Here is a 22,482-nt window from a genome sequence, read left to right as displayed (position 1 = left end):
GTTAAGCTTTTCAAAGTTGGGACCATTCTCGTGAACCTCCTCTGAACCCACTCCAGGGCTGTACATCCTTCCTGAGATATGGGGCCCAAACTGTGCACAATACTCCAAAAGTGGTCTGACCAGAGCCTCAGAGATACATCTCTGCTGCTATTTTCAAGTCCTCTCAAAATAAATGCCACCATTGTAATCGCCTTCCTAACTACTGACTCAACCTACAAGGTTACTTTGAGAGAATCCTGAACAAGAACTCCCAAGACTTTTTGCACTTCAGACTTGTGAATTTTCTCCCTGTTTAGAAAACAGCCCATGCCTCTATTCTTCCTACCGAGGTGCATGACCTCACACTTTCCCACATTGTACTCTATCTACCCCTGCTCTAGTCAAGCCCTTAAACTCATTATAATCACAGAGACCGTCTCCTGTTACTGTGGAAAGTGAAACAACTGCGCCATCTGCTGCTGGGAAGAGGTGACACAGTTCAGGATCCAACATATTCTGATTAATTCGAGTTGCTGTCTCCTGCAGCTCCCAGTTTTCTGTTGACTGCAGACCCAGTAGCTATCAGTCCAGAACAGCCTAGTGCCAAAGACAAACACAGATTTCAGGACAAAAGCACTTTGACCCTCCTGCAAAAAAAAAACAGTTGTGGAACATTCCAAACCATTTTTATTTTATTGCAATACACCCAGACGTGCCACAGTTTCTAATTATTTTTAAATTAAACTAACGCTTGCAGCACAATGAATATTATTTCCGAAATGTTACATGGGTGAAGGAATGACTTGCATTTCAGTAGCATCCTAAAATGCTTTGCAGTCAATTAAACACTTCCCTTAAAAATAATTGGCCATTGCTGTAACGTTGGAAATGGAGCAGCTGGTTGTCAAAGAGCTAGCTGTCTCTAGCAACAAGGCGATGTAAGAATCCGATGCTGAGATTAAATATACACCTGGCACGGGGGGGGGGGGGGGGGGGGAAGGGGGGGAATTCTCCAGTCCGCCTCTTTCAAAGGTCAAGTGTCACAGGTTTCCATCTGACTGAAAGTTGTTGTATCATGCGAACGTTGGGTCTTCTGGCTGTGCAGCGCTCCTTCCTGCTGTTATAACGCTCGGAAAGGGGTCTCTTGTTTTTTTTTTGGTGCTAGTCGCTAGAGAGAACTGAGGAAGGTGCAATGATAATACAACCCCGCCCGCCAAAGCTTGGGGGGGGGAATCTGTCCATGCAGCGACTTCATTTGGAAAGGCGATGAATGAACAGGGGCACGTTTGAATGTCGACAGACTATCCTGGAACGCCACTGAAACACGGGCCTCTGGCCCACAAGCTTTCGAGCTCAAACAACCCTGAAGTACAAGATGGAAGGATTCGAAACCATCTTTCGCTCAGCGACTTCCAGGCCGCACTATTCCACGGGCACCTTCAGGTCAGAGGCTTTGCGAGGTGTCGTTCTCCTGCTCAGCTCCTCCGGACCCAGAGGCTGTGCAAACCGCTGATGTGAGAAATCAATCCCCGCTGCTTTTGTGTGGAGTGGGGGTGAAACATGGGTCACCATTTGAAGCGGGGTTGGGAGCAAAAGCTCACCTCGTCAGCTGCTCCTTTCCGCGGTCTCCTGGTGATGACACCCCGCGGTTTCCTCCGGCTCGGACGCTGCCTGTGTGTCCATCTCGGCCTTGGCAAGCTCCGCACTGCCCGGGCCTGGAGGCAAATTCTTCCCCAAAGCCGACGCTCGGGAGCGAAGCCTCTCTAAGACCAGGCTGGCTGTCTGGGTGAGACTGTGCTGCAACACACAAGCAGACTGCACTTAATGTTGCTGTTTTAAAAAAAAAAACATCATTTCGCAGCTACTAAGGTGGGGGCTAGTGATTGACCAAACTGGGGTTAAAATAGGTGGACAGGCCCCCAGGAAAAGGGGAAGGTCATTTAGGGTGTCAAGCCTGTCCCACTCACACCATTAGCTCAGGGCTGACCTGCAACATTGGAAGATGGTGACAGGATAAATAGACAAAGTCTTTTCCCTGGGGTCGGGGAGTCCAGAACTAGAGGACATTGGTTTAGGGTGAGGGGAAAGACATAAAAGGGACCTAAGGGGCAACTTTTTCACACAGAGGGTGGTACGTGTGCGGAATGAGCTGCCAGAGGAAGTGGTGGAGGCTGGTACAATTGAAACATTTAAGAGGTATTTGGATGGGTACATGAATAGGAAGGGTTTGGAGGGATATGGGCCGGGTGCTGGCATGTGGGACTAGATTGGGTTGGGATATCTGGTCAGCATGGACGGGTTGGACCGAAGGGTTTGTGTCCATGCTGTATATCTCTATGACTCTATGACATGTGGTAACGGGGCAGCATGGTGACTCAGTGCTGGTATCCCCCGCTTTTCAAAGGTTACGTCACTTCACTTTTACCAAAGACTTACGTTCAAACCCGTTTTCGCTAACTGAAAGAAATCCAAAGAGGGTTTTCGCTTTTGCGAAGAAAGGCTAAATTTTTGCCATATAAATTAATGCTTCTTTGTTTTACACCATTTCAGCTTACAAAAGCTCTACTTTCGGATAGCGGAAGATATGTGTAGTTAGCACTGCTGCCTCACAGCGCCAGGGAGCCCGGTTCGATACCACCCTCAGGCGACTGTCAGTGTGGGGTTTGCACATTCTCCCAGTGTCTGCGTGGGTTTTCTCCCACAGTCCAAATGATGTGCAGGTTAGGGTGGATTGGCCATGGCAAATGCAAGGTTACAGGGATGGGGTGGGTGTGGGTAGCTCGCTCTGCAGAGGGGCAGTGTGGACTCGATGGGGCGAATGGCTTGCTTCTGCATTGTATAGATTCTACATCACAGGATGAGTAATCCACAGGCCCCAGGCTAAAGCTCTGGGACATGGGCTCAAATCCCAGCTCAGGAGCTGATTAAACTGAAACTGAAACTGAAACTGAAACTGAGACTGAGTGAGTAACACTTCTGTTGTAGCAAAAACCCAATCTGGTTCACGAATGTCGTTTAGGGAAGGAAATCGGCCATCCTTACCTGGTCTGGCCTACATGTCACTCCAGACCCACAGCAATATGGCTGACTCTTAAGTGTCATCTGAAATGACAGTAGAGAAGCTGGGGGAACACAGGAAGCCAGGCAGCATCAGGAGGTGGAGAAGTAAACTATTCCCTTCTTCAGGAATTCCTGAAGGATCCCACCCACCCACCTGATCTCTGTATTTCCCATGGCTACTCCACCCTTACCTACACATCCCTGGACGCTATGGGACAATTTAGCACGGCCAATCTACCTTAATCTGCACATCTTTGGACTATGGGAGGAAACCCACACAGACACTGGGAGAATGTGCAAACTCCACACAGACAGTCGCCCGAGGTTGGAATCGAACTCGGGTCCCTGGCGCTGAGGCAGCAGTGCTAACCACTGAGCCACCATGCTGTCCCCCCATGTCCTCGACATCCATCTCTCTCATAGTTCAGTGCTCCCTGCCTTACTAAACAACGCTTGGTATCAGAGAGTTTTGGAACACAGAAGGAAGCCACTCAGCCCATCGAGCCAAGTCTAGCCCTTTGCTCAAGCAATCCGAAATGAGTCCCAGTGCCTGACTCCAGCTCCAACAGCTCTGTCCCTTTCCTTCCAACACTTATTCAACTCCCCACCAAAAGGTACAATGGTCCCTGCTCTCCACACCCACCACCTGGAGACAATGATGTCAGTGTTCCGACAGACTTGGGTAAAGTTATCCTCTTTAGTAACCCCCAGCAACAACCTTTAACCCCACGTGAATGGCTGCTGCAATCTTTCCCAATGTCCTCAGCCCATTGTCCCCTCTCGCAGTCGGAGTGCCCTCCTCATCCAAGACCAAGTAAACCCGGCCACGTTTCTCTCACTCCTGGTAACAAATGCATTTAGAAAGTATAGAATCGGAGGGTGATGGAGGCCTTTCGGCCCATCTTCTCTGTGCTGGAAAGATACCAATTCGAACTCAGATGTTTGGGAAGGGAGGGTAGCACAGTGGGAGCCGATTTCCATGACGACGTGTTGGTGGGAAGGGGGTGGAAGGGAGACCAGGGCCCGTTACCTGCAAAATGTGCAGCCCCTTCAGAGAGCCGACGGCGAGTTCAGAGAGACCGTCACACGTTAGGTCGACGTAGGCCAAGGAGAGCAGGGGGCTCTGGAAACTTCTTTTCCACAGGAGCCGGAATTCACCTCGGAGCCGGGGGGCGAGTCCTGACTCCACAGCCTCGGGATCGGGGGCCCCCATGGTGCAGGATTTGTAGCAGAGTAACTCCTGCCAAGAGAAAGCAAGCTCAGACTCCAGAGCAAAGGCAAAACGACACACGGCCCCTTCCAGACATGGAGGTCTCCTTGCTGCCAGGGCTAGTCAGAGTGAGAGGGGCCAAGTTCCCACACAGGTTAGCCTGGTGACGGTGCCTACTGGCAGGAGGGCTGCTGGCTAGTCGGAGAGAGAGGGGCCGAATTCCCACTCAGGTTAGCCTGGTGATGGTGCCTACTGGCAGGAGGGCAAGGACTGGCATCTTCTGGACTGGTCAGCTGACCTCCCCCATTCTTTCCGGGTGGAAATTGACAGCCAGACAATCTGTGAAGATGGAGGGTATTTGTTTATTAAACTCATCAGGACAGAATCGCAAGAAAGCCAATTTTAGAAAAGGGGAATGGCAAGAGACAGCCAACAGGAACAATTAAACGGTAGTTATTTAAATCCAAACCTGGAGACGTGACCGTGAGTGATCTGGGCACTGCCCAGGGGGTGTTACAAGGGTCAGATGTCGTTGCAGTCCCATCCTCATTGAGAAAGGCTGATATAGTGAGAAATGACATTATTTTCCAGTGATGAAGCAAGGCCACATGGGAGGCCAACACCAAACAAAGGGCACCGAAACAGCGTTTTTAAACTTTGTGTTTTAGCTGCACAAGGAGATAATTAGGGCAGGTGACCAAACATTTTGGTCAGAGACGCCGCTTTCAGGCAGAAGCTGAAAAGAGGTGAGAGAGTGAGGTGGGAGACAGAGAGGGTGGACGGAGAGGGAGACAAGTTTAGGGAGGGGTATTCCAGAGACAGCGGACGGCATTTCTTTTTATTACTGTGGAACGTGGGTGTCGCTGGTTGGGCCCAGCATTTATTACCCATCCTTAATTGCCCCCTTGAGAAGGTGGGGGGGTGAGCTGCCTTCTTGAACCGCTGCAGTCCATCTATTGTGGGTTGACCCACAATGCCCTTAGGGAGGGAATTCCAGGATTCTGACCCAGTGAAGGAACGGTGATGTATTTCCACAGTCAGGGTGGAGGGGGGCTCGGAGGGGAACCAGCAGGGGGTCGTGTTCCCTTGTATATTCGAGAGAGAAGCTATTGTGGGTTTGGAAGGTGCTGTCTAAAGGAGCCTTAGTAAATTACTGCAGTGCACCGTGTAGACGTACACCCTGCTACTACTGAGCGTGGGCTGTCGATAGAGTGAACGTGGTGCCAATGAAACGGGAGCTGCTTTGTCCTGGATGGTGCTGTGTATTGGAGCTGCCCTCATCCAGGGCAAGTGGGGAGTGTTCCATCACACTCCTGACTTGTGCCTTGGAGATGGTGGACAGGCCTTGGGGTGACAGGAGGGGGAGCTACCCGGAGCAGGATTCCCAGCCTCTGAGCTGCTCTTGTAGCCACTCTGGTGAGTCCAGTTGAGGTTCTGGTCAGTGGTAACCCTCAGGATGTCACCTCCAGGGGTGGTATGATGGGAGCTGGAGTGCAGGGGTGTACAGGAAATCAGAAGCAGGGGGGACATTCCATTCGTTACCTGGCCGTAGGTGCCAAGGAGGATCTCCTTCACCCCGTCAAAGTCGACATCGGTAACCAGCGCACACAGGACACTGTCGAACTGGTCACTCTCTGGCAGGATGGCCTGGTCACCGAGGCCATTCTTCAGCACATCCCTGCAAGGGGAGAGAAAGAGAGGTCAACGCACTGGCTCCTCCAGAGCAGCTGTTTTGGAGGGAGCTGCAGCCGTCACTCGGCCGCTGGTTTGTTCCCACAGGGTATTGCCCTCATCGCAGAATCCTGACAAGACGCTAAGAGGCCTCTCAACCCATCGAGTTTGCACCGGCCCTCTGAAGAGCATCCCAGCCCACTGTCCTACCCTATCCCTGTAAACCTGCATCCCCCACGGCTAGCCCACCTAACCTGCACGTCCCTGGACACCACAGAGCAATTTCCCACGGCCAATCCACCCTAACCTGCACATCTTTGGACTGCAGGGAGGAAACCCATGCAGACACGGGGAGAATGTGCAAACTCCCCACAGACAGTGGCCCGAGGCTGGAATCGAACCTGGGTCCCTAGCGCTGGGAGGCAGCAATGCTAATCACTGAGACACCATGCTGTCATGAGCAGCACTTTGGGAACTTCTGTTCTGGGGAGTTAAGGGATGGATTTCCCAGGAATTTCATCGTGGGATTGGCCATGATGTACTGGGCTTCCCCCCTACACCCTGGTACTGAAGGGACTGCTGATTAACAGTGACAATGACCCTGCTGTGACCTATCAAGGTGGTGCCAACAAGCCCAGTGCCTGTCCCTTTCGAATGCCAAGACGACTCACCTGTAAACTACAGAGAGCTCAATGGTGGAGGTCACGAGCAGGTTATAGTTCTCCAAAGAGGCATCAGCTTTGGCTGCATCAGAATCTGCAGTAAATAGAGAGGGGTGAGCGAGAAGGTGGGGGGAGGGGGGAGAGGAAAACAGAGTAGGATTAATGGCATTGGAAAGGGTGGATGTTGCCCCGTTTCTGAGGTGCATACAGAGAAACAAATTAGAATCACGCAGCACAGAAACAGACCCTTCGGTCCAACCTGTCCCTGCCGACCAGGTTTCTCAAACTGGACTAGTCCCAGTTCCCTGCGTTTGGCCCATATCCCTCGGAACCTTAAGCGAAAATGAGGACTGCAGATGCTGGACATTAGAGTCAAGATTTTCCTGCTCCTCGGATGCTGCCTGGTCTGCTGTGCTTTTCCAGCACCACTCTAATCATTCCTCTAAACCTTTCCCACTCATGAACTTATCCAAAAGTCTTTTAAAATGTTGTACCTGTACCAGCCTCCTCTGGCAGCTCATTCCATACACGTTCCACCCTCTGCATGAAAAGGGTTGCCCCTCAGGTCCCTTTTAAATCTTTACCCTCTCACCTTCAACCTATGCCCTCTAATTCTGGACTCCCCCCCCCACTCTAGGGAAAGGACCTTGGCCATTCACCCTACCCATGCCCCCCCCCCCCCCACCCACACCACCCCCCCCCACCCCCCCCCCCCCCCCCACCCTCCTGCGCTCCAGTGAAAAACGTCCCAGCCCCTCTTTACAACTCAAACCTCCATTCCCAGCAACATCCTGGTTAGTTTTTTCTGAGTCCTCTCCAATTTAATAGACTTCCTATAACAGGAAGACCAGAACTGGACACAGTACTCCAGAAGAGGCCTCACCAATGTCCTTTACAATCTCAACACGATGTCCCAACTCCTATACTCAAAGGCAATGAAGGCAAGTGTCCCAAATGCCATCCTAATTACCCTGTCTATATGTGATGCAAGCTTCAAAGAATTATGTACTTGGACCCCTAGGTCTTTGTTCGATAAAACTCCCCAGGGCTCAATGACATGTGTGCCCTAGGTGCGGAGTTGGGATTCTTGCTAGGCAGCAGTGAGCTGTGTATTAAAGGGGATTAATCTTTGTTAATGGCGTTATTAACTAGATATCTCACCTCACTCATATACAGCATTCCATCTTACCAAACCTGCTGAACAGACTAGATGAGAATTCTTGACTTTGATCTCAGAGAGGGGGTACCTGGTGACTTCAGTCTGCTCCAAAGAACCTCTGGGTTGGTCTCAACATTTCAGGGCATGCACTATGAGCATACAACCCACATCCACAGACTGGCATCTAACCCTGTGCCAGCCTGAGAACGTGGCACATCTCCAAAGAAGTTGCCCAGTTATCAGAAGGATATTATTAAGCTGGAGAGGGTTCAGGAGATTGACCAGGGTGTTGCTGGGTATGGAAGGTTTGAGTTGTATGGAAAGGCTGGGGGACGTTTTTCAATGGCGTGTAGGAGATTGAGAGGTGACCTTATGGATGTTTATAAAATAATGCGAGGTATCGACAGAGTTAATGGTAGCTGTCCTTTCCCCAGGATAGGGGATTGCAAGACTAGGGCACATTTTTAAGGTGAGAGGAGAGAGAGAGAGAAAGAGTTAAAAAAAAGACACGAGGGGCAATTTTCTTTTTTTTTTTACACAGAAAGAATGTGTGGAATGAACATCTGAGCTGTAGAAGGAAATATTAGCTATGGATAACCAAACATTTGGCCAAAGACATCGAGTCCTGACAGCGTGGAGTCAGGCCATTCGGCCCATCGAGTCGACACCGACCCTCCAAAGTGCATCCCAGCCAGACCTACCTGTAACCCTGCATTGCCAATGGGTAATCCAATGAGCCTGCGCATCCTGGATACTATGGATAATTTCCCACCGCCAATCCACCCTAACCTGCACATCTTTGGACTGTGGGAGGAAGCGCACGCAGACACAGGGGGAAGGTGCAAACTCCACACAGTCAGTGGCCCGAGACTGGAATCGAACCTGGGTCCCTGGTGCTGTGAGAAAGCAGTGCTAAACACTGAGCCACTTTAAATCCACATACAGTATACAGAGGAACCTTGATTATCCTGCAGTCGATTATCCGAATATCTGGGAAGATTGAAGGTCCCAATGCTCAGCTACACTACGTTATCCAGAATGTGACTGACCGAATGGAATACTCCCCACGTGTGTCCTTTGGATAATTGAGGCTCCTCTGCATACTCGAGTAATAGTCAATTTTTTTTTTTGACTTACTTTAAATTTATGAAGTTAAAAATCACACAGCACCAGGTTATAGTCCAACAGGTTTAATTGGAAGCACTAGCTTTTGGAGCGCTGCTCCTTCATCAGGTGGTTGTGGAGTACACAGAATTTATAGCTATTTATTGACTACTACATGGATACTACTTTTGAGGGGCTGAAATTCATACCGTACCATTAGCAGAAGCCCAGCCAATCTCGAAATGAATTAAAGGGAGAAAAATAGTGAATTATAGTAATTATGAAAACCCGGAGTGGAACCCAACAGCCAGAGGACTGGAAGACAGGGAGCGGATCAGACCAACCAGCAGACTAGAAAGCTGGAGTGGGATATGACGGTGGGCACACTGACTCACAGAAACACTGATCTGTTACCGGTGAAGAACTAGGGTCGACTTTTACACAAGACGTGTGGAAAATTCCAGGTTATTTAGCCAAAAATAGGGGGTTGACCTTTTACGTGAGATCGACTATTACTCAAGTATATGGGGCTGTTTTCCCTGGAGTGTCGGAGACTGAGGGGTGACCTTATCAAGGTTTATAAAATCATGAGGGGCATGGATAGGATAAATAGACAAAGGCTTTTCCCTGGGGTGGGGGAGTCCAGAACCAGAGGGCATAGGTTTAGGGTGAGAGGGGAAAGATATAAAAGAGACCTAAGGGGCAACTTTTTCACACAGAGGGTGGTGCGTAAATGGAATGAGCTGCCAGAGGAAGTAGTGGAGGCCGCTACAATTGCAACATTTAAAAGGCATCTGGATGGGCATATGAATAGGAAGGGTTTAGAGGGATATGGGCTGGGTGCTGGCAGGTGGGACTAGATTGGGTTGGGATATCTGGTTGGCATGGACGGGTTGGACTGAAGGATCTGTTTCCGTGCTGTACATCTCTATGACTCTATAAATGGTAGGTTTTAAAGAGCACCTTTTGAACGAGAGAGAAAGAGCGAGGCACTTGTGTTAAAAACAAATCATTGTAGAGTGAACATTGTACCTTTGCCAGTCTAGGTATTGAGGCCCATTCTCATTCACTCACCAACACTCGGTGTTCCTTGCCCGGTTGAATAGCCCTCGCTGTTCTCAGTGGGTAATCTGAAGAGCAGGACAGTGGAAATCGGCCCATCCTGTTGTACATTCCAACTCTGCAGAACAACTGGACTTCAAATGGAGACAGTGGGTGAGAAACATGCACAAACACCGGGAGCGGGGTGGGGGAAGGGGGCAGCCTGAGACATGGGACAAGGGGGAAGCAAGACAAACTGGGGCAGGAGGAGATTCCAGACCTCAAAAAAGGCAAGGAGCTGAAAGTAGGGCCGACAGTGCCAGGGAAGAGGTTGGGATGGGGGTTAGTCACGATCGGCAACAGTCCAGTTCTGACCTTTCGATTCCTGATCCACGTGAGAAATCCCCACAAATCCATTCTGACAACCAAACGCTGTCAACCGTCTGGTCGAATCCGGAATATTGACCACATCTAGCCAGAGGACACTGTCATGAGATAAACAGGCATTAGCACTCACTTCCCACAGCATCTAGTGAGACGACAAAAAAAAACACAAACCAAAAGTGACAGCACATGAGACTGAAAGGGAGCCAGAGGCAAGTCAGGGGTAGGTCACGAGATTGACTCCAGGGATTTGTCATGTGATGAGAGATTGAGCAGTTGAGGCCTATACCCTCTGGAGTTTAGAGCAATGAGAGATTTAAACGAGATCTGTAAGATACTACAAGGGATCGACAACGTAGGCATGGAGAGGATGTTTCCTCAAGTTGGGGAGTCTGGATCGAGAGGACACAGTTTTAAGATAAGGGGTGGCGGATTTGAAATAGAGGTGCGGAGAAATTACTTCTCTCCAAGGCACTCACTCTCCCAGATGTATGGTAGATGCTGGGACACAGTTAATTTAATCATAGAATCGTTACAGTGTGGAAGCAGGCCATTTGGCCCATCAAGTCCACACCGACCGTCCGTCTGACGGGAATCCCACCCAGATTCACCCCCCTGTAACCCTGCATTCCCCATGGCTAACCCACCTATCCTGCACGTTCCTGGACACAATGGTCAATGTATCATGGCCAATCCACCCTAACCTGCACCCACGCAGACACAGGGAAAAGACACAAACTCCATACAGACAGTCGCCCGAGGGTGGAATCAAAGCCGGGTCCCTGGCGCTGTGTGGCAGCGGAGTTAACCACTGAGGAGGGCCAGAGGAGACAGACAGATTTTCAATTAAAGGGTTGAGAGAGCACACTTGAGGCTGAGATGAGATCAGCCATGATTGTACTGAAAGACGGAGCAGGCCTGAGGGGTGGAATGGCCTCCTCCTTCTCCTAGTTCTAATGAGAGCATGTGAGAAAAAGAGAGAATCTGTGAGCAACACACAGAGAGCCACGGAGCTGTGGCCTAGCCTAAAACATCCCAAGATCCACCCGCGAGCAATGCTGAGGTCTTACTGGCTGGGTAGGCCTGTTAACTCAGGGAATATTAATCCCGTCGGCCTTTCTTCAAACTGATGCAGCGTTTCATTCTGTGAAACAAGGAGAGAGAGAGAGAGAGAAGGCAGCGGTCACTCGGGGAAATTGACGAGATGCGAAACTGAGCCGCAGTTGGAAGGGGGAAGGGCTCACCTCTTTGTACAGGTGGATCTGATGGTCGTGGCCACTGAGCAGGAACACGGTCTCTCGCTGCTGCCGTTCCTGGATCCTGGAATGTGGAAAAGGGAAACGTGAAGTCGGCCAGGGGGCGGGGGAAGACAACAACAGCCACCCTGCCCCTGCCCTGCTGTTCACTCTCAGGAGTGAAATCGGGGAGGTCTTCCTCACACAGCAGGTCACAGAAATCAGCGATTCTCTCCTTCAAACACCCGAGGGCTCAAACCTAAAAATCACACAACACCATGTTAGAGTCCAACAGGTTTATTTGGAAGCACTAGCTTTTGGAGCTCTGCTTCTTCATCAGGTGGTGATGAAGGACCACTGATGAAGGAGCAGCGCTCCAAATTAAACCTGTTGGACTATAACCTGGTGTGTGATTTTTAAACTTTGTCCACCCCAGTCCAACACCGGCTCCTCCAAATCCTGAGGGCTCAAGGAATCGCTCAGTTGATTGAAGACTCAGACTGTGGTAGGTTAGGACAGTGCTTTCCAAACACTGAAAGTTGGCACAGCCCCTCCCCAGCAGGCAGCAGAAGGCACACAAATGGAAATGACCCACACTGGAACAATGAAATGCGACACCAGTTCCCAGTTTTACTGGTGTTGGGTGCCCATTGCTGCTGGCAGCTTGCGGGTCCCCGAAACGTCAGCTCATGACTACCACTCGGGGAAACCTCAGGGGTTGATCAAGGTTGGGCAGTCACTACAGCAGCAGCACGGGTCATCGAGCGAATGCTGTGCACAACACAGCCCGAGTATTTCAATGGTGTACTTTTCTCTCTCTCCCTGTAAGTTACATTGTTGGATAAACTTCAGGAGTTCTTGGTCGGACAGCAGCTCAGACTCTCAGTGCTGCTGCCTACACCAGGCAGCCGACAAGGGACACAGAGGTTCCGATTTTACTCCAGCCAAAATGGGGGTCAAATTCCTGTACGTTGGCACCAATCTGATTCCACGCCCGCTGTCAGTGCCAACTGATCTGCCAAAGGATTGGGGTTGCTACAGCACTGCACATTACAAACTGAACCGTTGGAGACAGTTTCTAAAATCGACCTGTTTAAGGATGTTATGACTCACCCTCTGCAAAAGGTGGGATTTGAACCCAGGCCTCCTGGCTCAGAGATAGGGACTCCACCGCTGCATCACATGAGCACATCCCTGGAGGTTTGGACGGTGATGATCCAAACACCAATGTTTTCTCCTTCCCGTGCCTGAGCAGGAATCACTCTCATCCACACTCCCTGCCAGTGAATGATTTGCAGTTCACTACTCAACTGCATATTAATTTTTCTCCTCGTCTGGAGGAAATCGGTCAGTACGCACTTATTGCTCATCCCTCGCTGCCCGCTAACAGAAACGACTAGGGCACAGTCTCAAGGTGAAGGGACTGAGATGAAGGGGGATTTCTTCAGCCAGAGGGTGGTGAATCTTTAATTCATTGACAAGATGAGTGTGTTGCTGTCCCATTCCTAATTAATTAGAGGGCAGTTCACAATCAACCACATTTACTGTGGGTCTGGAGTCACAGGTAGGCCAGACCAGGTAAGGATGGCAGTTTCCCTCCCTAAAGGATATTAGGTGAACCAGAAGGGTTTTTCCTGACAATTTATTCACGGTCATCACTTTTATTTCTTAATGAGTTCAGTTCCCACCATCTATTATTCTGGGGTTCGAACCCTCATTACCAAAACATCGTCTGGGTCTTTGGATTAACAGTTTGATGGCAATACCACTAGGCCATCACCTCCACCATATCTGCGGAACTCATTGTCATAGGAGGCCAAGTCATAGAGTTGTCGTGAACACAGTAGGGAGCCATAATTACTAATAGAGGCACTGGTCACCACTGGTGAGAAATTCAAGCTTAACTACAGTTACTCGACCAATGGTGCAGAGTCGCTTATGTTGGTGTTGGGAGGCTTGGACTTCTGGTGAATTTGGATTCCTGAGAGGGACCGGAGATGCATTATTTGGGCATCTTTGTAAACCATGGAGAATGTAAGGGCGTTATAGTCAGAGAGTGGTACAGCACAAAAACAGACCCTGCATTTCAACTTGTTCGTGCTGACCAGATGTCCTAAACTAATCTAATACCATTTGACAGCATTTGGCCCATATCCCTCTGAGCCCTTCCTATTCATGTACCCATCTTGATGCCTTTTCAATGTTGTAATTGCTCCAGCCTAAACCACTTCCTCTCATTCCATACACGTACCACCCTCTGTGGGAAACAGTTGCCGCTTAGGTCTCTTTTATATCTTTCCCCTCTCACCCTAAACCTATGCCCTCTAGTTCTGGTCTCCCCGCCCGCGGAAAAGACCTTGTCTATTCACGCCCCTCATGATGTTATAAACCTTTATAAGGGTCACCCCTCAGCATCTGACACTCCAGGGAAAACAGGCCCAGCCTATTCAGCCTCTCCCTGTAGCTCAAACCCTCCAGTACCAGCAACATCCTTTCTGAACCCTTTCAAGTTTCACAACATCTCTTCGATAGTGGGGAGACCAGATATGAATGCAGTATTCCAAAAGTGGCCGCACCAACATCCTATAAAGCCGCAACATGACACCCCAGAATGGCCTAATTCTGCGTGTATATCATTCGGGCTTATGGGAAGGCAGCGGATCAGAATTATTTTGTATTTGTTTGGGTTTAGTTTCTAACCCAAAAGGGGGCACCCAAGGAAGTGAAGCGAAGAGGCAGATCCCAGGCACTTACTCCACATGGCACAACTGGAAGGGGGTGAACTGGAGTTCCAGGTTAAGGCAACTTTCTGTAAAAACAGAAGCACAGGTTAGTGCCCACTCTCCGCAAAAGAAAATCATCGCAGAATACAGTTAAAATCCCTCAGGCCCCCCCCCCGCCGTACTGTACCAGGTTAAGCTGGTACCATCACCGTGACCCTCACGCACTCAACCATCCACCCCTTACCCTCCCTGCCCCATTACATGGAAAGCATCAACAGTGGCCCGCACTCTCAGCCCTGAGGCCAGAATCATAGAACCCCTACAGTGTGGAAGTAGGCCATTCAGCCCATTGAGTCTACACCGGACCTCCGAAGAGCATCCCACCCAGACCCATTCCATCCCATCCCTATAATCTTGCATTTCCCACGGCCAATTCCCCTAACCTGAACATCACGGTCACCATGGGATCATTTCCCAAGGCCAATCCACCCGAACCTGTACATCCTCGGAAACTACGGGACAATTTCCCAAGGCCAATCCACCCTAACCTGTACATTTTTGTGATGGCAGGAAGAAACCGGAGCCATCAAAGATGTACGGGTTAGGGTGGATTGGCCTTGGGAAACCCACGCAGACACAGGGAGAATGTCCGTGTGGAGTTTGCACAGTCGCCTGAGGCTAGAATCGAAGCCAAGTCCCTGGCGCTGTCAGGCAGCAGTGCTAACCACTGAGCCACTGTAGTCAGAGGTCACAGGTCCTTGAGGAACAGTGAAGTTCAGGTTACTCCCCCAGTCAATACCAAAGGAGTGCTGCATGGTCAGAGTAGCCATCTTCCCGGCCTAGACATGAAACCCTCAGACCCAGAGGCTGGGGGCAGGGGGGATTTGCTTAAAATCGACCGAGAGCCAAAAAACAAATCAAACATTGACTCACGGGCGATGGAGTCCAAATTATACTCAGATCCCGGCTCGTAGTCGCAATAGATGTTGAGGAACGGGCTTGCCTTATCGCCAGAGTCCTGTGGAAAATAAAAGCAGCAACAACAATCAACCTCAGAGTGAAGTGGAGCTCAGGATCCCAGGCATTTAACATCATCGAGCACATGACTGTATTCATTGGCCATCACACACTTTGTGACCTGCTGAGATTCTGCCAGATTCCACTGAGAAGAGGAAACGGTGACGGAGCAGCATTCTGTCACGAGTTCAGGAGTCCAGTGACGCAGACTAATCCCTGGGGACAAGGGAGTGAAATCCGATTAGGGCAACAGATGGAATTTACATTAAAACGAATAGAGAAAATATAAAGCCAGCCTCAGAAGTGGTAACCGTCAATGATTTGTCACTGCCATCCTTACCCAGGCTGGACAACATGTGACTCCAAACCCACAGCAATGTGGTTGACTCTCAACTGCCCTCCGAGATAGCCCTAACACACCATCAGTTCAAGGGCAGTTAAGGACGGGCAACGTACAGTCATCAGATTCCTTTGAGCCTCGAATATAATCTCATGCAAGAAAGTAGTGCCTCGGGTTTGTTCGTTGGATAAAGTCAAACTCCAATGTTTGTTTCACATGCTACTGTACAGAACCAAACTGATTGAGTGACTAAGTTGGAGAAAATTATTGCAGACGGGGGAATCTGTACTGAAAACAAAAAATGCTGGAGATCACAGCAGGTCATTCGGCACCCATGGAGATCTGAGATTCAAAATGCTAGTTTGCTTCATGGATGCTGCCTGACCCGTTGTAATTTCCAGCATTTTTGTTTTCACTGTTTTAGTGACTATGTATATTCATAAAAATACCTTTATGTACAAAGTAATTAAGTAGTAGTTTAGCATGGGCAACAAATATTGATCTTGCTCGTGATGTCCACATCCCACATAATAATAAACAAAAGTCAATTCTTTCTTAAACTGAGAAGCATTTTGTTTTAAAAGGAAAGATTTCAAACTATGTAGCTCTTTCCACTGGAACCCAGCGTGCAGTGCAAAGTACCAGCGACCTCACCTTGATAAAGGTTATTCCCACAACCAGACCTCGTTTCGGTGCAGATTTGTTGAAAGCATCAATAGATACGATTTCTGCGTCCACTGAGGAGGCAACAGAAAAGGTCAATTTTAAGAATTTCCACAACGTCACACATCCAGCTCTCGATCTCTTACACTCCTCTCTGGATCCATGGTGCAGGTTTTGAGCAGATTGCATCCAGCCTGTGTTCAAGCCCCAAGACTCTTACACCTCTTGCCTCATGGTTTTCAGACACTGCAAGTGCCTTGACTATCTGTGACCTCCTGCAGGTCCCCTATGTTATTCTCACATAACTAGCACTCCCTCATTTTATAGTCTCCTATGTTTCCGGTCTTAAACCCAGCCTCAAGCATCATGACAACCTTTCTCATTCCACCACCACCAACAAAATTCTTCTGGAGGAGATGTTAAACCAGGGCCTCTGGTCTGCCTCTCAATTGAATGCGGAAGACCATATGATAATAGCAGGACAGATCGCCCAGTCACTATCCATCCCTGAAACAGCATTTAAATAGATTATCTGCTCACTTATCCCATTGTTGCATTTCCAAGATTATGACAACAATCCCACTTAAAGACAAATCGGTGGTTCCACTGGCTGTGAAGTACTTTGGCATATCAAGACAGGTGCTAGATAAACGCAAGTATCCTGACTGGTCTCCCACATATTGTCTGTGCTCTAACTCACACCAAGTCCTGCCCTGTTATCATTACTGTGTTTACTGACTGCCTGTCAAGGCAATATTTTAACTTCAAGATGCTCATTTTTAAGTAATTCCATGTCCTCAACCTTCCCTAATCTCCTCCACCCCGACAACCTTCCTGAACTCCTCGAACTCTGTGGCCTCCTGTGCATTCCCCATTTTAAATCATTCCAGCATGGGCAGCTAGACACTGGAGGATTCTGGGAATCCACAGGCAGGAGCTGGGAGCACCAGAAGCAGGTCTCCCAAGGTGAACACTGGCACCCCAGGTGGAGTTGCAAACTGAGATTTTGAAATTGTGAGCTTTGAAGCAGCAACGGTCAACACCCCGCCCCTTCCCCTCCAACTTGATTCTCTTACTGATTAAAAATCTATCACAGAGTCCCTGCAGTGCAGATAAGAGGCCAATCAGCCCATCGAGCATGTACTGACCCTCCGATTTAAACCCCACGTTTACCACAGCCAATCCACCTAACCTGCACATCTTTGGACTGTGGGAGGAAACCGGAGCAAACCCACACAGACACTGGGAGAATGTTTGTGTGGAGTTTGCACAGTCACCTAAAGGGTGAAATTGAAACCTGGGTCCCTGGCACTGTGAGGCAGCAGTGCTAACCACTGAGGCACTGTGTCCATCTCAGCCTCGAGTATACTTTAATGACTCAGCCTCAACTGCCCTCTGCTGTGAAGAATTCCACAGATTCATTACCCTCTGACACAAGAAAATTCCTCTTTATCTCTGTTTCAAATGCGCGGCCACTTACTCCGAGAGGACGTCCTCTGATCCTAGCCTCTTTCCCCATGTGGGTGAATCACTTCGCTGCACCTACATTGTCCACTTGCAAACCCCTCCGGCCAGTTTCCCTGGACAATCAGTGGTCAGTTCAGAAGGCATTCTGAGCTGACCAAGGTGCAGGGTCAGAGGAGGTGGTCACACCAGTTGTATGTCCAGGTGCCCCTCCGGCCAGGACAATAAATGGTCAGTTGAGGGAGTGGGGTGGGGGTGAGAGGTACAGGGTCACTCTCCATTATCTGGGATGTAGGTGAACTGCACCTACCCTTTCCACACCAGTTGTATGTCCAGATGCCCCTCTGGCCAGGACAATGAGTGGTCAGTTGAGGGAGTGGGGGAGGGGCAAAGGGACAGGGTCACTCTCCATTATCTGGGATGTAGGTGAACTGCACCTAGGCCCTGTCCACACCAGTTGTATGTCCAGGTGCCCCTCTGGCCATTCTGCCTGGACAATGAGTGGTCAGTTGAGTGAGTGGGGGTGGGGCAGAGGGACAGGGTCACTCTCCATTACCTGGGATGTAGGTGAACTGCACCTCCTTGGCCAGGGGCCTGATCTTCTGCCGGGGGGTCTGGTATCTGAAGTTGATGACCTTTCCCTTGAGGGTGACGGTCAGGAGGTCACAGCCTCCCTCAGGCCTGGGGAAGGCGCTCAGGCCGTAGATGTTGCTCTGGGAGGACAGGCGGCTGAAACTGTCCTCCACCAAGGGGCAGGAACCGTACAAACTGCTCGGAGGCCCTTCCATAAGGGAGGGGAGGGGAGTTACATCAACCTCGGCTCCAGGACCCCTCGGCCCATCCTCACTCGACTCAATTCACTGTCGCATGAGGATGACCTTCGTGCCCCCAACAAAGATGGCGTCCCACCGGCTTCCGCGACGTGCCCCCAACAAAGATGGCGTCCCACCGGCTTCCGCGACGCGCCCCCAACAAAGATGGCGCCCCGGCGACTTTCATGAGGCGACTCTATCAATGATGGCGTCTCGAAGGTTCGCTCCCCTTCCCCCGCCCCCACAACCTTTCCTGATGATGACGCAGCACTCTGAAAGCTAGTGCGTCCGAATAAACCTGTTGGATTACAACTTGCCGTTGTGAGATTTTTAACCCCGTAACAAGCATGGCGTTTTGTCGCCTCCCACGACACGCCCCCATCAACGATGGCGTCCCGAAGACATGCCCCTAACAAAAATGGCGCCTCGCGGTTACCAATGACACGCCCTATCAAAGATGGCGGCACATTGGTTTCTTTGACAGGTCCCTAAAAAACATGGCGTCACGTCTGCTGACGCAACACGCCCCGATCAAAGATGGCGTCACGTCTGCTGACGCAACACGCCCCGATCAAAGATGGCGTCACCAGCTGATGCAACATGCCCCGATCAAAGATGGCGTCACGTCGGCTTCTATAACACGCCCACATCAAATGTGGCACCCCCCCAAGCTATGCCCAAATCAAACATGGTCCATTGCTGATAATTACCCTTAGTTGCAGATGGTGTGGACGGCGGATGCTGGAAAATCAGCCGATGAAACGTGGAGCAAGTCAAGCAGCATAGGATAGGCAGGACAGTCGCCCTGATCTATACCCCTATCAATGATGGCGACTGCGCCGTCTGGAAGAATGCCCCTATCAAAGATGGCGTTCCCTCCGTCCATGCGATGCGCCTCTATTTAAAGATGGCGTCTGACCAAACCTGTTTAAATGCCCCTAACAAAAATGGCGTCTTGTTATTGTCAGTGACACGTCCCTAACAAAAATGCCGCGTTGTAACTTATTAGCAGGCTGGAGATTAAATATTTGGAATTCACTATCAGACGATCGTTCCAATGCAGGAGGCTGTTCAGGTCATCATGACTGTACTGGTCTCTGACTATAACCTGTTGTGATTTTTAACTTTGTACACCCCAGTCCAACGTTGGCATCTCCAAATCAGTACTGCTCTCTGAGTACTATCTCAGTTACCTTGTAATAAAACAAATTTCCTGGAGAATATCAGGTCTGGCAGCATCTGTAGAGAAGTAGAGTTAACGTTTCGAGTCCAGTGACACTACTTAGGAAGTCATTATAGCTAGGAAAAGGTGGTATTTATGCTGAAGACTGGTGTGAGAAAGGAGTGGATAAAAGGTGGAGATGGAGCTCGGAGGGTGGGGGAGAAGGGAAGGTGGGGAAAGCAGTGAGCAGACAAAGGAATAGATGGTAGCGAGCTAGGGAGACAGTGGACGGAAATGGGCTGGTTCTGAAGAAAGCAGACTGTCTGATGACAAGGCGTTGGGATGGGTAAAGGACATGGAAGACACTCAGGCCTGAAAATTAAACTTGATATTGAGCAGCAGGATCCCCATGTAGATAACGAGGTACTGTTCTTTCAGCTTGTGCTGAACCTCACTAGAACACTGCAGCTGACCTGAGACAGTTTTGTTTCAGATTTTCAGAATCTGCAGTTCTTTGGTTGCTGCTCAGTAACCCGGCACTTTAGATAATAATCCATTGCCCTCTTGAATGCCTCAATTGAACCTATCTCCATACTTCCAGACATTATATTCCAGCCTCAAACTATTAATTGTGAAAAAGTTCCTTACCCCACATTTGCTTCCTTTACAAGGCATCTTAAAACTGTGCCCTCTGATTTGTAATCCATTTAAAAGTGGGAGCAATTTAGCCCTCTGCTCACTTATCATTAAATATTGCACAATGAAACATTTATTGTAATGACTTGCTACAGCAATGAACAATTAAAAGAAACAGCTTTCTTTTAGAATTTAATTGTTCTAATAGTGCAGGTTTTTAAAAATAAAATCTTGTATAGCAAACTGCTATTGGTCTGTTTCAATATGTTTTTATTTTTCATGTTTTACAATGTGAAGTTTGACTTCCTTCAAAATTTCAGCAATCATATAAGCGAGCCTATTTTTGTAAGTCATTTTGTATGTTTGTTAGTGTCATCTCTTCTAAGCAAAAAAACTTCTACTGCTTTAGATATGAAATCCTGGAATAGTAGAACAGACTGGGGCTACATGGTGGCTTAGTAGTTAGCACTACTGCCTCAGAATACCAGGGATGTGGGTTCAAGCCCAGCCTCAGCTGACCGTGTGTGGAGTTTGCACATTCTCCCCGTGTCCGCGTGGGCTTCCTCTCGTTTCCTCCACAACCCAAAGATGTGCAGGTTAGCTGAATTGGCCGTGTCCCTGAATGCCACGGACAATGTAGTATGTAGTCTAAGTGCATTAGTTAGAGGTAAATGTATGGGAATGGGTCTGGGTGGGTTACTCTTCGGAGAGTCAGTGTGGACTCGTTGGACTGAAGGGCCTGTTCCCACACTGTAGGGAATCTAATCTCGACTGAATAACCTAGTTCTCCTCCCTCACTATGATTCAGTGTGACTGGACTTCTGTGGTTTTGCTATGGGACAGTCTTGATATTTCATCAAATGCCCTAGTGTCCTGCCCATATTCCAAAAATAGTACAAATATCTTGGTTTCCATCTTGGCTATCAAATATAAACTGGGTCAAGGGAGAAAAAATATCTTTGCAAATGTATGCCAACAGGATATGGAACACATCAAATTCTGCCGCATGTAATGTACCCCCCCCCCCCCCCCCCCCTCCACTGTCCCTTCAATGTAAGGACGTTCTTACAATAAAAATCCAAAGGACTGTGGATGCTGGGAATCAAATTGCTGGAAAAAGCTCTACGGGTCTGGCAGCAGTGGAGAGAAATCGGAGTTAACGTTTCAGGTTGAATGACCCTCCCTCAGTTGTCACAACCTTGTTGGAACCATTGTTAAAGACACCTTTCAAACAACCACTTGGACTGAAGGGTCTGTCTGTGCTGTACATCTCTATGACTGAGGTGGCAGAGCAAGGTCTGAGCAGGCTGACTGTCCTGCTCCTGCCTCTAGGACAGGATAGATAAAAATCAAGATAGATAAACATGATATACCATGAGTGTGGATTTTCTGGTAATAATAGCCATGAGCAGTGGCCTAACAGGACCTCAGTGTAACAAGTATCACATTAAGAAATTGCAGAGATCCTCATATTTGTAAGGGTGCTGTACTTAGAGGTAGAGTCTTGTACAGTCGTAGTGGTGGTAGAATGGAAACAGACCCTTTGGTCCAACTTGTTCATACCATCGCACATCAGTACCTGCTAACTGACAGCAACACTAATAGGTCGCATAGGGAAGATTAGAGGTTCCACAGTAATATGCAGGTACCAAGAGGGAGTGTGGATTGCTAAATGAGTGCAAGAAATGGCCAACAAAATTACACACGGTCTCTTGTAGTTAAGACCATGGGAAATGGGAACAGGAGTAGGCCATTCAGCCGCTCCATTCCCAGGACCATGACTGATCTCACACCTCTCATGGCTGCCTTCCTGCGTTTATTTTAGGATCTAGAATCTCTCAACTGTGACAAGGAGCTCCAAAGACTACCTAAAAAGTAGTTCCTCATTTCAGTGTAAACTGGAACCCCTTCAGTCTGAGACTGTGCCCTCTGGTCCTAGACTTTCCCCAGAATGGAACACATTCTCTCAGCATTTGGACACAGCTCTGCTCACCCCAGATGTTCCTGCAAAGCAGCGTGTGTGCACACATTTATGCGCTGGTGTAAGTTTGCCCTTTTGTATGAAGATTGGAGCCATTTTTAAAAAATCTAAAGTCAATCACATGACTTGTGCAGAGTGATCTACATTGACCTTCCAGGGCCTTGCGGAGGGATTGCGGT

General features: G+C 49.2%; 1 protein-coding gene across 2 annotated transcripts; it reads right to left on the bottom strand.

Annotated features, from left to right (window-relative positions):
- Window positions 1–964: 964 nt before the first annotated feature.
- Window positions 965–18,609, bottom strand: kptn (kaptin (actin binding protein)). Of its 2 annotated transcripts, XM_072549457.1 has the most exons (12): window positions 18,269–18,609; window positions 16,240–16,322; window positions 15,162–15,246; window positions 14,260–14,314; window positions 11,515–11,590; window positions 11,341–11,414; window positions 10,262–10,371; window positions 9,920–10,036; window positions 6,592–6,676; window positions 5,792–5,927; window positions 4,070–4,279; window positions 965–1,776 (listed from the first exon to the last, which is right to left on the bottom strand). In XM_072549457.1, the coding sequence occupies exons 1-12, from the start codon at window positions 18,498–18,500 to the stop codon at window positions 1,585–1,587; spliced, it is 1,455 nt and encodes a 484-aa protein (XP_072405558.1). In that variant the 5' UTR covers window positions 18,501–18,609; the 3' UTR covers window positions 965–1,584. The 2 variants fall into 2 exon arrangements, with proteins under 2 accessions (XP_072405558.1, XP_072405559.1); XM_072549458.1 differs by lacking the exon at window positions 11,341–11,414 and having other exon boundaries at window positions 9,920–10,041.
- Between the last annotated feature and the right edge of the window lie 3,873 nt (window positions 18,610–22,482).

The sequence above is a fragment of the Chiloscyllium punctatum genome, chromosome 29 (assembly GCF_047496795.1).
Source record: "Chiloscyllium punctatum isolate Juve2018m chromosome 29, sChiPun1.3, whole genome shotgun sequence".
In the NCBI taxonomy this organism is placed as follows: domain Eukaryota; kingdom Metazoa; phylum Chordata; class Chondrichthyes; order Orectolobiformes; family Hemiscylliidae; genus Chiloscyllium; species Chiloscyllium punctatum.
Note: the sequence above shows the minus strand (reverse complement) of the source record. Positions and strands in the feature narration are given on the sequence as shown.

Excerpts from the sequence above, each read along its gene's own strand:
- kptn (XM_072549457.1), bottom strand. The coding sequence starts at position 18,500 with ATGGAAGGGCCTCCGAGCAGTTTGTACGGTTCCTGCCCCTTGGTGGAG. Across the intron at positions 11,591-14,259 it reads TTCCAGTTGTGCCATGTGGA|GATCCAGGAACGGCAGCAGC; the intron begins GTAAGTGCCTGG and ends TCCACATTCCAG. Across the intron at positions 10,372-11,340 it reads TTAACAGGCCTACCCAGCCA|TGTCCTCTGGCTAGATGTGG; the intron begins GTAAGACCTCAG and ends ATCTCATGACAG.